Source organism: Tursiops truncatus, chromosome 16, assembly GCF_011762595.2.
Source record: "Tursiops truncatus isolate mTurTru1 chromosome 16, mTurTru1.mat.Y, whole genome shotgun sequence".
Classification (NCBI taxonomy): domain Eukaryota; kingdom Metazoa; phylum Chordata; class Mammalia; order Artiodactyla; family Delphinidae; genus Tursiops; species Tursiops truncatus.
In genome coordinates this window covers 52,800,107-52,814,259 of record NC_047049.1, presented here as the reverse complement: position 1 = coordinate 52,814,259, position 14,153 = coordinate 52,800,107, and the positions used below count along the sequence as shown (strand labels likewise).

Genomic DNA, 14,153 nt, shown 5'->3' with positions numbered 1-14,153 from the left:
GTGGATTTATGGGTCCATTAGAGCAGAGGGTCTTTTGCAAGTATGCTTAAAGTGCCTTTCCTTTCCTGGGGCTGCCACCGGTTAGCACTGATGGAGCAAATATTGAGTATTTTGATAGTGAACGTGGAGTAGTTGGTGTTTGAGAGCATGTGTGTGGAATCCAGGGAGATGATTAGGCGAGGTGGCAGGAAGAATGCTCGGGAATTGTGCTCGAGGTGCAGTAACAGACAGAAGTCAGGAGCACTGGCTCCACTTCACAGGTGTGCTGGCTGCAAACTCCTGCCTGTGATGTTAATGTGGGGGTGATGGGAGCCTGGGCTTCTTTGCTGTGCCAGCGTACATGCTGCCATCTGCCTGCCCCACCTTTTCACCCTCGCCTGATGCAACCATGGGGAAGGGGGCTGCTGCCCTGAAGGGCCTCTGTCCCCTGACCTTGGCCCTGTCTTTTTGGGCAGTGTCCCCATAGAGGGCGCTGCAGTTAGTCGGATTGCCTCTGACCTCCCGAGAAGCCTTGGACACATCAGGGACCTGTGGGCCCGCTCAGGTCCAGTGCCCTGTTCCCCTTAGTCCCCATCAAGGGCCTCCATCTGTATGCTGGGATTCTGCCTCAGTTTCCAGGTTACACCTCTGTTTGCTTCTGCCGCTGACCCTGGTGAAAAGCAGGGCAGAATGAAAACTTAAGGAGTGGAAACATCACCAATCCTTGGAAGCCCGTGTGCTTCTCACCAGGCAGCCCTCTTCCTTCCACCAGATACGATCCCTGTCCTCAGTATTTTGTCCATCATTTCTTTGCTTCATGTATTGTTTATATATTGATCTCCAAACACTAGACTGTTTAGCTTTGTGAGTTTTTCAATTTAATATAAACGGAACTATAGTGTATTTATTTTTCAGTTATTGGCTCGTTTCACACTTCACTGAAAAAAAAATTTTTTTTCTCATTGCATTTTCCCACTTCTGTTGTTGGAGAACAACAGAACACCAATGCCTATCTTTTAGTGGTTAATTCAGGTGATTTAACATGCATACTTAATATATTATAAAGTTAATATATATCTTTACCCTCTTCCTAAACAAACAGATTTTTTAAACTCCAAGCACCCTTCTCTCAACTGATAAGATGTTGTCCAGTATTATAGTTCTATCTTATTCAAACCCTCAAATTACCCATTATTATTATTATTTTGTAAGTCAATATATATTTTTATTTATTTTTTCACAAGGACACGATTTTAATAGTTACTTATATTAAGATGCAATGTCTGCTAAATTATAAAAATTGCTTTAAAAATATATTGACTTAATTGCACTCATTTCCTTTTCTTTATGTATTGACATTTTTCAAATACTGCATATTGAAATCAATTCAAAACATGATCATTACAACATGTGGTAAATAACTTCATATCTACCTAACATTGTTCTCATTCAAATTTTAAACTAATGCTTAGCGTATTAAACTTTATTGATGAAAATACTACATTCACATATTTCATAAAACCAGAGCTAGAAGGGCCTTAGAAAATAATCACACTTGCATGAAATGCTGACAAATAATTTACATATAGTTTCTATACAGTATTCTGTTCACACCATGTATAATCTTGACTTTACCAATTATAATTATAGATACACTAATGTTGAACTTACAATTTTAATGTAAGTCAATATATACTTTTAAATTGACCTACAGTAGCCATGCTCATCATTCCTTCTAGCATCTCAGATTCTCTGTGTAGGATTATATTTCTTCTAATTGAAGTATATCCTCTAGAATTTTCTTAGTAGTCAAATCTCAAAATTTTTTTTTCTGAAGGCGTCTTTATTTTCCCCTTCACCTTGAAAGAGTTTCATTAAACACCATTATTTTTTTCTCTGCACTCTGAAAATATTATCTCATTGTCCTCTGGCTTCTATTGTTGCAGTGGAGAACTCAACCATCAGTTTAATTTTTTATTCTTTGCAGGTAATCTGCCTTTTCTCTCCGGTTGACAAAATGAGACATTGAGTAGCTTTGTGCCATTTCACTGTTATGTGTCTTTGACTAATATTCCCTCCTCTTCATTCTCCTCTCTCTTTTTTGGGATTCAGCTTATACATGTGTTAGACCTTTCATTCCATTCTCCATGTCTCTTAAGCTCCTGAGATGTAGATTAAACTTATGTCACATTTATATAAATATCCCATGGTTGTGTCATTCTTGGTCTTCACTGTGACGCTTCACTCACTTACCCCTTCTTCTCTCCTCTCACCTCATCGTCACTCCTTTCTGCTCACCTAGCATCTACCCAGCCTTCAAGGTGCACTTCCCATCCCCCTTCATTGCCTCTATAAATCCTGCCTTGACTTCTACAGGCCTCATTAATTTCCTCCTTCTTGTGTCTTTCACAGCACTTGCTGTCCTCTGCATGAGATAACTTGGTGTAGAGCAAAGAGCACTGGACTTGGAGTCCGAGGACTTGAGTTCAAATTCTGGCTCCACCACTTAATAGCTCTGTGACCTTGGGTAAGTCACTTCTCTTGCTGACCTTCAGTGTCCTCAGTTATGAACTGATGACGGTAGGGTTGTTAGGAAGGCTAAATGAGATGAGGGCCACTGAGTCCCCAGATACTGCCCAATGCTGGCTTTGATAGAAGGCCTCTCATGTGACCCTTGGTGTATCCTTTTGCCTTTCTGCTTCAAAACAGAAACCGTTTCTGGTAGCCTAGTGGCTTGGGAGCTGGATACCAATGTCACAACTGTGGAAATGGAGCTGTGAAGCAACACTTAGGTGAAAAAGCCCTCAGTGAGTTGAAATCCCTGGCTTGTATGACTCCAATCCATACCTTTCAATCCATTTTCCACCCTTGAACATTCTCACATTCTTCTGTTTAGGGAAGATCAGTAGCTCCCCATTGCCCTCAGAATTAAGTCCATAATCCTTTTTAATGGTATGGAGAGCGCTTTGGGGCCTGACCCTTGCCAGCCTCTACACATCTTGCCACTGCCCAGCTCCTACTTTTTAAAACAGTTCATTAATTTTTGGCTGCGCTGCGCAGCTTGCGGGATCTTAGCTCCCCAACCAGGGATTGAACCGGAGCCCTCAGCAGTGAAAGTGCAGAGACCTGACCACTGGACCGCCAGGGAATTCCCCCCAGCTCCTACTTTAGCCTTCCCTCCAGCCACGAAGAATCGCCTGCTCGTTCCTTTTGCAAACTGCCCTCCTTTCCTTGCCTCTCTGTTTTAACCTTTCTGTTTTCAGTCTAACTGGAGCTTCCATCCCTGGGCTCCAGGGCTGGGTGGGTCGCCTCCCTGAGCCCACGCCCTATAGCCTTTATTGCCACTAGTTACAGCGAGCACCACCCCTCCCCCGCCCGCTCTTAAAAAAATTTTGCTAATCTTGATTTCAGTCCAGAGTCAGAGATTCTGGAAGGCAGGAATTGTTTCTCATTTAATACTGACTCCCAGGTGCCCAGCATGGGACCTGGTTCCTAGAGAGTTCTTGATGAATGTTTACTGAAGGGAGGAAGGAAAAAGGAAAAAAGGAAGGAAGGAAGGAAGGAGAGAAAGTGTTTCTGGAAAAACTACATTTCCTATTGTCTGGGGGTGAGAATTGGCTCAGAAAGAACGTGTAGCTGCATACTCCAATAATCATTCCAGAGCAACTTACCCTGGAACATCGTCTGGTAAGGCCATCCCCCTCAGCAGAAGATCCTAGTCATTAGCAGAGTTAGAAAGTTTCCATGATCCCAACGGTAAGCTCACTCCCCAGCCAGAAGTGGTGAGGTGAGGCCCTCCCCTCTTTCCCTGGCCAGGAGGTTGTAGAGTATTTCAGAGAGGAGGTGGGATGGGATGGGATATGATTAATGCTAATTCCTAGTACACTTGGCTTCGAGGTGATCCAGAAGAGAGAGAGCGATGGAGAGCAGAGTGAACGGGGCAGGAAAACCTAACAGCCTCTCCTCACCATCATCCTACACGGCCCTCAGCCACCAATTAATTCTCTTAGGAGTCAGGTTTTCTGTGAAATTCTTTGCCATCCTGAACTATGAGGCTGTATCACCTTTGGTCTTGGGCCAAATTACAATTCTGATCCCCAGGTAGGTATCAAAGAGGGGGCAGAGTTCACAGATGCTTACTATCTGAGATACCTGGAGAGTCTCCCAGGAATATCCCAGGCTGGGGCCCAGGGACCCAAGTGGTCCCCTTCAGAGGAAGTCACCTTCAGCAGCCTCTGTCTGAGAGGACTGTGCGTGCGGGTAGTGAGCAGCACAGCTTGGCAGTACTATGACCATTGCTGCTACCAGCTCAAGGTAACATCCAACACTAGCATGTGTGTAGTGTACTCAGTGTATCCAGTGCAAATGAGTTACGTTGTATCGGGTAGTCATTATGTTCTCAGGCACATTCACATGTGTGATAAGCACATTTATGCCTTAACGTAAGGAATTCTCAAACAACCGTATGATGTAGGTGTTATAATCAGTACCACTTAATAGATGAGGTCACTGAACTGGGTTTCAGAGGGGCTTAAGTGACCTTCCCAAAGCCACCTATTGATCAAGTCCTTGAGCTGTGATTTTAGTCCATGTGCACGATCACTGCTCCAAACAAGCCCCCAACATTCCAGGCACTTGGAATACAAAGATAAGATTTGTGTGTCTGTTCAGGTCTTCCAGAAGCAGAAGTCCAAGAGCTTTATTGGAGGAAATGTCTGAAGGATAAAGGGGAGACAGAGCAGGACAGATGGGGAGAGTCTTCTGAACATGGTACAGGTCTGACACCTGTGAAGGAGCAGAGGGAAGGAAGGACAGATTATTGGGAGGAAGAACCTGATGTGGGAGTGCAGCTCAGAGAACATCTTGGTCAGGTTGATGGGAAGCTCTTGAGGAAAGACTGCTTGCTAGAGGAGTCCCACATTGGGTAGGCATGGCAGCTCTGGTACCCCTTGGGCTCCGTCATAGTACCCCTTGTCCGAGTCAGGCACATAGTACCCCCTGTGCACAGTGGATCCTGAAGGACTAGCAGCTGGAGGCTGTCAGCTCACCAGCATTGCTGCTCCTTGAAGCAGGGTCTCTCTGTAAGGGAGGCTGAACAGAACACTCCCACGGCCATCACAGGCTCTGTCCTTGAGCTATTCCCAGCCACTTTACTAATATACCATAGAGTTTGGACAGAAGGTTATAAAAGTCCAGAGGTGGGACGTTCTAGGAGCCTCCTGGGATAAAAATGATTTCCTGACGGGGTTAAGCAAGTTGTACACTGAATAAAGGGAAGCCAAGGGGGCTAGTTTGGGGGGAGAATGGATTGAAATACAGAAAAGTGAGCTTAGCCATTTTGGCCCAGGGAGGCACCTTTTTCTAGTTCAATCACCCAGAGGGACATCTTTTTCTAACCCACACAAAGGTAGAGTGTAGGTGACCAGCAGCCTGTGATTCCTGGGAGAAAAGAGGAATCCTTCAATGAGGATTCAGGGTCAGCTGGGACAAATCGGGCATTCAGAGCCTGGTGTCCGTTGTTCCTGAGCCAGGCTCTGCCAGACGGAGGTCAGTGGGAAGCCCTTCAAGGGTTTTAGATGGCAGAGATGCATGGCATTGTCATTTTGGGGTTACTGGTCACTTTTGCGTATTAAAAAGTCAGGTCATATTTAAGTTTGTTCAGTCCTCCGCCCATTGTAACACTCCCCTCCTCTCCAACTCCCAAGTCTAGGCTGGGCTTCAGCTTGAGGTACTTGGAGTTGGGACAGAGGTGACATCTTCTGGTCCTTCTTCCTCACAGCCCTTGGCTCCATCTCTGTTTCCCCTTACTTACCTCCTTGCCCTAGACACCTTTAGGGTCTAGGTCCTCTGGTATTGGGCCAGGGAGGAGGGTGGGGGACAGTGCTGAGTCTTCTGACAAACCCTGGGCGTGCCCTTTCGGTTGGTCCTCTTTTGGCTGTCCCTGCCTCTCTGGCTGAACCCACCGAGGCCATCCAAGGAGCATCCTCCCTCCTGCATGGCATGTATGTGTGATTCTTCGGGCACCCCGCGGTGGGAGTGCTTCCCACCCTCTTCTCTCCTTCTCTCTCCCTGGTTTTCTGCTTATACAGCCTGGTTGGGGAGCGGGTGGCTGGCTTGATTGCCTCTTGGTAAGTCCTGGGCAAGGAGGAAAGAGGTGGCCCCCATTTGTGTTGGCTGTCTTAAAAGGGGGACATGTGCCAGTGTGGTTGCTTCTGTGTCCTCTGCTTTGGGCACAAGGAAGTCCTGCCACACCTCCTGTTAAGTAGGAAGGATATGGGAAGGGAGTGTCCCTACAGTGAAGCATGGCAATGGCGCCAGGGGTGCAGTGCGGGGGAGTCACAGCATGCAGTGCCTTCAGGGTCATGATGATGAGCAGCCCATCTACCTTCTACCCTCTGCTATGTGACTGGCAATAAATAATCCCGCTGAATGAATGCAGATGGCAAACAAGTAGGTGTGTAAGAGGACATTGTGTTGCAATTTACCTTTCCCCCAAATAACAGCTGAGAGCAGGAGCCCACATTTCTATAGCTCTTCTGTTTATGAAATTAGTTTCAATTCTTGGTCTCACTTGAAAGTCGTGATGCGCCCTTGAAGTAGGTAGATTAAGATTGCCACGTAAACGTCAAAGGACACTGGGGAAGTTGAGGGCTTGGCTGAAGGTCCCATGCGCAGGTGAGGGCAGAGGTGGGCAGGTCATCTAGGTCTCCTGACACCCCTCCTCTTCCCACCGCCGCCCCCTCTAGAGCCTGACCTACCAGACACATGGCCTCTCGTTCACTCCCTAGAGGAGAGCAGCTCCTGAAGAGCCTTTTGGGGGATTGACCCTGATGTACAAACACCTCCAAGGTCAGACCTGACTCTCCTAACTGTGGTGAAATCACATTGTGTAGGACTGCAGAACCTGAGGACGTTTTGTTCTTTGAGCCGAAGTGGAGCTTAATTATGTGCCCCTATTAAGAAACTGTTTGCCTGGTGTCCACAGGTAGACAGAGGAAGTCTTTTTACTTCTTAAGAGGAAATACTGTTTTCAGGTGCTCACTCATGGGTACCAGAGAGATAACCGAGGCAGTAATCGTAAGTCATTCCGGTCTGGTCATTAAAGCAGTACTCTTAAGACTCTCCACAGGGCAATTCTTGTTGACTTGTATTTGTAATCGATAGGTGCTATAATTCCAGCTCATTACTAATTCTTTGCTTACCCAGTTTTACCCAATTAATCCAAATTAGTGTGGCTTAATTTGGGGGAAAGCTTGCTAAATTGGGGTCCGAGTAGCAACTCTGTCCCCAGGCTCACTGCTAGTTGCTCCGGGCCAAGGTGTCTCCTCAGTAGAATAAGTGAAGTGCTGGACAGCTCCTGAGGCCCCTCCCTTCTCTAGACCTTTGACCAAGGCTGAGGGGCAGGAATGATCTGGGGAGGGTAGCTGGCTGGGGAAGGGGTTGCAGAATCTGCTGACTTGTTTCTTTTTTTTAAAAAAACAGGAATTATCAGCCGAGAAGATGCTGAAGATCTCCTTGAGAATATGACTGAGGGCGCATTTCTGGTCCGGGTCAGTGAGAAAATCTGGGGTTACACCCTCTCCTACCGCCTGCAGAAAGGGTTCAAGCATTTTCTCGTGGACGCCTCTGGGGATTTTTACAGCTTCTTGGGAGTGGACCCCAATCGCCATGCAACGCTCACGGATCTCATTGATTTCCACAAGGTATCTCTCTTAGGGGTGCTGATGGGGGTGGGCAGGGAGAGGCAGGCTGTGGGCATTCTAAGAGATGGGGATGGAGAGTGAGCAAGCAGCCCCAGAAGGTCCTTAGGGTCACAGGGATCTAGACCATGCTGGTAGAAGAGACAAGAGGTGGTCTAGACCAGGCTCTGGGGCCACTGCTCTTCTCTGGCTGACCCTCTACTCATGCGGGCACCTCAAACGCCCGTCTCCAAGCCGCTTCTCACCTTGAGTACCTGAGTGCTGCCTGCTGTCAACACTTAGGGGCTGGTTGACCTGCCTTCTGTCCCAGCCCATGTCTCAGCCCCAGCTTTTTCCAGGGTGTCCCTCTTGAGGACATTCTAGGCAGGCCTTCAACAGCTTCGTCAAGTTAGCTGGGCAGGCAACCCTGTGGTTAGAGAAGCTTTTCAGTTACAATGCCTCTTGTTCCAACGATAGCTTTGCCACTTAGTGTGTGTGTGACCTCAGGCAGCTTCCTTAGTCTCACTGAGCTTTAGTTTGCTAACCGGGCAAATGGATGTAAATAATACTTAACTCAGATCCTGTGAGTGTTAAATGGGGGGATGTACATAACGGCGCCAACTGTGAAGTGGTATGTATGCATGTTCTTGTTTCCCACAACTCTCTTTCTTATTTGGTCCCCTGTCGTGGACCTCTCATTGTGAAAGATGTTTTCTTCCAAACGATGTATATAAAAAGAAACAACTTTTGTGTTAATGTGGCTGTTGGCATTAGTAGTAACTGGGAGAAAGCCAGAGGTGAAGCTCAGTGACCCGGAAGTGGGGGGCGGCTCAGGATTCCGGGAGACAGAGCTGTGGCAGCTCAGGGGTCCCCCATCTCCCTGAGCTTTGCAGGCGTAGAAATGTTCACAGCATTACTTGACCGCCTCACTGGGCTTTTGCTATAACAGAGACTCTTGGATTTGTATTACTTTTTCTTCATGGATGTCCCCAGGGCTCTAGGGCAGCTCTTAACTTGAACTTATAAGTAAAGCACATAGAAAACCCCCAATTACAAATACCTAGATGCTGGGAGGAGAGGACTGCTCAGAAAACTAGGCTAACCAGGATCAAAGCAGATTTCTACTTGCATCAGAAAGAGCCTTCTAACAACTATAGGAAAGAGGAAGGAGGGGTGCGTGGATATTGGTACCCTCTCTGTGTCGATCGCTCTGCCTGTTGCTCTCATCCGTGTTCTCATTTAATCTTCACCATGGCTCTGGGAGGGAGGCATATTAGTCCCATTTCATAGATCAGGAAACCAAGGTCAGGGAGTTTGAGTAACTTGTCTAAGTTTTCATGGCTGGTACCAGCTAGATCCAGGAGATAAGCCCCAGGCTGTCTGCGTCTAAAGCTTATGCTTGTTCCTCTAAGCTGCGTTGTGTGCTCTCTCTGTCCAATACAAGCTGCTTAGCAGTGATGATCTCCTTGTCCCTGGAAGGGTGAATGTCCGTCTCTCAGAGATGCTATGGACAGGTTCCTGCATAGGAAGGCTAGACCAGATGTCTTTGGAGGTCTTTACCCTCTCCCAAATGTAGGGTCTGAGGCTGGCAACTGAGTTTCTAACACTGAAGAGAGATCTTGTCTATGCCCCTGTGTAGATCTGGTGGTCAGCTTTTATAAATTAACATTTTAATTACACAATTAATTTATGATTTCATTCTAAGAAAAATCAAATAACAGTAAAAAGCGAAAGTCTCGTTCATTTCAAGCCCCCATTTTTATCCTCCATCTTGAATTACCAGTCTGCTGTTTCCCTATCCAGGTATTTCCTGGGCATTAATGTAGAAATTTATGTACATGAATTTTTTTGTTATGCATATAACAAAATGTATGTCCATAGTTTTGTTATTTTTCACACAAATTGGATAATCCTTTACCAAGAGCTTAGCAATTGGATTTTTTAAAACTTGCTTAATATTTCATAGAATGTATTTTTTGAAAGCATGGTCCCCGAGATCGGGCTGCCAAGTTTTAAATCCCAACTTCATTACTGTGTGTGACTTTGGGCAACTATTCAAATTTGGGACCTTAGTCTCCTCCTCAGTAAGGTAGGTTTAAGAATAGGACTCACCTCTCAGGGTCACTGGGAGGTTTCAATAAGATATCACTGTGTAAAGCACTAAAACAACACACCTGACATTTGTAAGCTGTCAGGACATGCTGGCTGTTATGACATACACCTGTGGGATCTTTTCATGTCCGTGCATGTACCGCATCCTTGGTGTGGATGTATCTTACAGTTTCGTGCTCCATCCTCCTCTTGCTTGTCACTTATGTAGCTTCCAGGTTTTCGTGATCGCAAACAGTGCTGCAGAGACTTGCTTGCATGTGTCACTTTGGGCACATGTGCAAGTCTTTCTCTGGGATGGATCCCTCAAACTGGAATTGCTGGATAGAAGACTAAGCACATTTTATTTTGAAAAGATCTGCCAGATTGCCCTCCAGAAATGTAGCGCCAATTCATGCTTCTTCCCAAACTCTATGAGGCTGTTTCCCCACACTGCTGCCAATACTGGGGATTATCAGTCATTTTAATGTTTTCCTATAAGATGGGCAGTGTATCTCACTGTTGTTTAGCTTGTATTCCTCTGATTACCACTGATGCTGAGGATTTTTTCATGTGTTCAATGGCCACTTGGATTTCTTCTGTGAGTTGTGTTAATGTCTTTTGTCCATTTTTCTCCTTAGATGTCTCTTTCTTATTGATGTGTCAATTCTTCTGGCGACTAAATTGCTCTTTAGTTACGTCCATTCTGCTCTCCAGGTCTTCCACTGAAAAAAATTTTTTTAACTTAAATGGGCATCCCTTTCATTTCCAGGTTTTTTAACTGGTTCTTCTATTTTATAATAGTCCATTCTTGTTTCATGGACGATTTATCTTCTTATTCCAGTGAGGAGATTAATACGCATCTCTTAAAGACTCTTTCTGTTTGCTTTATAAACCTGATATTTTCTTGGGAGTCATTTCGATTGTTGAGTTTGGCATCTTTCTTTTATGGTTATGATCTTCCTTGAATGTTTATAAATTTGGGGCTTTGAGGGGATCTTTGAACTTTGAAATTCCTGTTTATTCATCCGTGGATATAGTCCCTGTTTCCCAAATCCAATCTGTTCATGAAGTGAGGGACGGAATTGACGGTGAGTAGTTCATCCTTGGGCGTGGAGATGTCTGAACTAGTTGGATCTCTTTGGTTTCCCAAGGAACTGCGTGCCTCTCCTCACTTCCTGACCTGCCTGAGGCAGAGCCCTCTGCCACCTGGAGTTCCCCAGCCTGTCCCACTGACACTTGTTCTTGCCCCTGCCCCACATTCACTCCTCTGACAATCTCATCCTGTATTGCCTTTGGTTTTCAAGTGTTCGCCAACATTTTTGTTCTGTTGGTGGTCCTCCTTCTTATTTTCCCATGCTTTTATGGATTTATTTCTTTTTAAAAGCAAATTTTCCCTGCCATTTCTATAAATTTGAATGCAGAGGAGGCAGATACATATTCTTAGTCTTTCTATCTCGAACTGGTCTCTCTCTGGTGGACCTTTATTTCCTTTTTTTGATTATAAGTGAATTTTCCGTTTTTTTTTCCTTTTAGGAGGAAATTATCACTGTTTCAGGGGGAGAGTTGCTGCAGGAACCCTGTGGACAGAGGGACAGCCCACCAGACTACCATCTGTTGTTTGAATGATATTTTTCCCCTTCTCAATCGGACTCCGTGGGGCATCCTATTTTTGAACTCAAGAACTTCCCAGCTCAAATTCTTATGGCCTTCTGGAAGATCCACCACCATCCACAGGGACAAGTAGATTAGCATATTTCAAGGAATATGAAATATATGGTGTACGTGCTGCTGGTTCCTGACCCAGTGCCCAGGACAGAAATTGCTAACAGCTGGTGCAACTCTTTCCTGAAAAATTTAGATACAACCTCAGAAGATGAAGCCTTTTTGTCATGGCTGCCCTAAACTGAATTCCTAGAATACAAGGATCATGTTTTAATTATACAACTAATTCCAGTGCCGAACTCTGAGTTTAACATATGGTAGACATTCAATAAATGTTTGTTGAATGACTGCACTTCTTCTGAAAGTTTTCCAACACTCATCAGCAACGATTTCTAGTAAGTTGTTTTCTATTTGTCACTGTTTATAAAGTCATGGGGATTAGAGAAGAAATATTGTAAAGGATTTATATGGAAGGCATAGATACTGTGTTTTAAATGATACTCATTGTCACTCTCATTGATATTATCAGTGGAATTACCTAAGGCGTCTGAGCCCCAGCTTCCAGAAGAGATGACTGATACTGCCCTGCCTTCGTATTTCCCTCTTCTGCCATCCCTCCTCTGTCTTGGAATCATATCTTGGCCCTGGTTTTGCAATATTGAGGCAGTGGTTTCATGTATTCCTACAGATATGCCTAAGCCCCAGGGGGAATTAGAAATTCAAGAATGGCTTGTAGACATCTGATAAGGCCTTTGCTTTCTAGGATGTGGTCCTGTTTATGCAGGTTACTCAAATGATTACCTCTGCCTTCCTACTTCTTTTGATTTTGATTCTACTGTCCATTTATACTGAGTGTGTTCTTCATATTAACAAGAAGACTCTCCCAGTAACTCAGTAACTTTCAGCGATGGTGTCTATTTGTGCATACTCGTATTTTATATTTATGGATTTTATATATATATATATATATATAAAAATATATATTTGTATATGGCATGTTATCATGGGATTATTTTAGGCTCTAGAATCAAGAAGACTTGGGTTCAAATCTCACCCTGAAACTGACTAGTATAATAATGCTGGCAGCATTGTATTTGGTGGGAATAAAAGGATGAATGGACTCTGTGGCCATCAATGAACTGGTTACCTTACTTGATAGTTGTATCAGGCATCTCTTATGTTCTACTCCACTCCTTGCCTCACCTGTTCCTCAGATCACCTTGGCCACTTGTTTCACTCCAGTTGCCACCGCTGAAACCAGATCTGCATGGCTCTCCCACCGTGTTGATCGGCCAATGGTGCCTTGCCTCGTGTGGTGCTATGGGCCTCTCTTCTGTTACTGCAGAGGCATTAAGACGCCATGCAGCCAAGGAGAGCCTGGAGGTTAACTCCCCATGAGGGGAACCTTTGATCAATGGGAGACAGAGGATGGTGATCAATTCTTCTCCCTTCCTCTTCCCTTCTGGAGGGACTGTTCTGAGAGGCAGTTCTTCACATGCAAGACGTATCAAGACAGTCCTGCAAGACTGAGCAACTAGTCACGATGAAACCAAGCAGCGGCCAGATCAGTACCACCCCCTCCTGTGTGTTCTTCCTCCCTCTCTGCTTCACTCCCCTTTCGCTCTCTCCTGCTCCCCTGGGACTATGCTCCTGCGTGAAGCAGCAGCACATAAGCACCTGCTGCAGGCTCAGCCTTTTGGGGAAGCCAGGTTAAGGACCCATCATACAAACGTGCTCAATACTATCAAATTTGCATGCTGACTCCATGTCCTCTCTCCTATCTACCTGCCTCACAGGGCCCCTGGATGAATGCAATAAAGTGATGGAGGGAACCTGCTTTCTGAACTGTAAAGTGCTTTAAAACCTGATTATTATTATTAAAATTACCTTCTTTCCATTAGACTCAGAGAAATCAAATTAGAGCTTTGGCTGCTACTTACCAACCATGTGACTTTGTTCCTGTTACTTAACCTCACTAAAGTTCAGTATAACTGAGGAGAGAATTTTCTATATGGCTGACACTAGGCCTTTTGGCAGGTCAGTTAAATGATAAATACGAAAGCTCTGTCAAATGGAGGGTATCGCTGATGACGACTGCTTTAACGGCAGCAACAGTTTCATGCTTAGCAGGGACGTGTCAGGGGGATGTGATGTGATGATTTTCAAGGTGTTAGAAGAAACTAACAAGAAGAAAGTTCTCACTCCAAAGCAGCTTTGCAAGTAGACCGAGATGGGTTGAGAACCTGATTCCCCAAGCTGGTGTTCCTGTCACCCCTAATTAACATGTGAGAAACAACAGCTGAGCTTTTCCACGCCTAATACATTTATTTCCTTTTATCTGGGGCCTGCACTTTCTGCACGTCTCACAGATTTTAGGTTTTACCTGGCTTTAAAATAAATTCCTTGTAAGTTGTCCTGCAAATGAAATTACTGTCTGGAAAACTGCAATCTCATCTTGAGAGTTTTATTATGCTAATAAATGTCAGGATGCTCAAATAAAGGAATTGTCTTTTTTTTTTTTTTTTTCCCTGAGCCTGACAAATATAATGAAGAACAGTCAGCCAGCTACAAGACGCAGCAGAGGGAAAATTTACAATCTATAACCAGAAAGAGGAGGTGTAGAAAACACTGTGCAGCTTAATGGAAGATAAATTTCAAGGGCTGAAAGGGTATCTTGGGGTATAGATTTGGGGAGGTCCCTGTGTGGTAGAGTTGGACCTGCACACTTGGGGAGTGGGGGGG

The 14,153-nt window shown here is 45.1% G+C and overlaps 1 protein-coding gene across 10 annotated transcripts in view; it reads left to right on the top strand.

The window, feature by feature from the left end:
- SH2D4B (SH2 domain containing 4B) overlaps positions 1 to 13,911 on the top strand; it is a 97,642-nt gene extending 83,731 nt beyond the window's left edge. For 4 of the 10 annotated variants that reach the window (XM_073793389.1, XM_019925768.3, XM_019925764.3 and 1 more), the window contains 2 exons: positions 7,462 to 7,682; positions 11,283 to 13,911. In XM_073793389.1, coding sequence (XP_073649490.1) covers positions 7,462 to 7,682; positions 11,283 to 11,375 — 314 coding nt within the window. In that variant the 3' untranslated portion in view covers positions 11,376 to 13,911. Of the gene's footprint in view, positions 1 to 2,391; positions 2,507 to 7,461; positions 7,683 to 11,282 lie in introns of those variants that run through there. The other 6 variants (XR_002174502.3, XR_012326552.1, XM_019925766.3 and 3 more) reach the window with 3 other exon arrangements.
- The last annotated feature ends 242 nt before the right edge of the window (positions 13,912 to 14,153 follow it).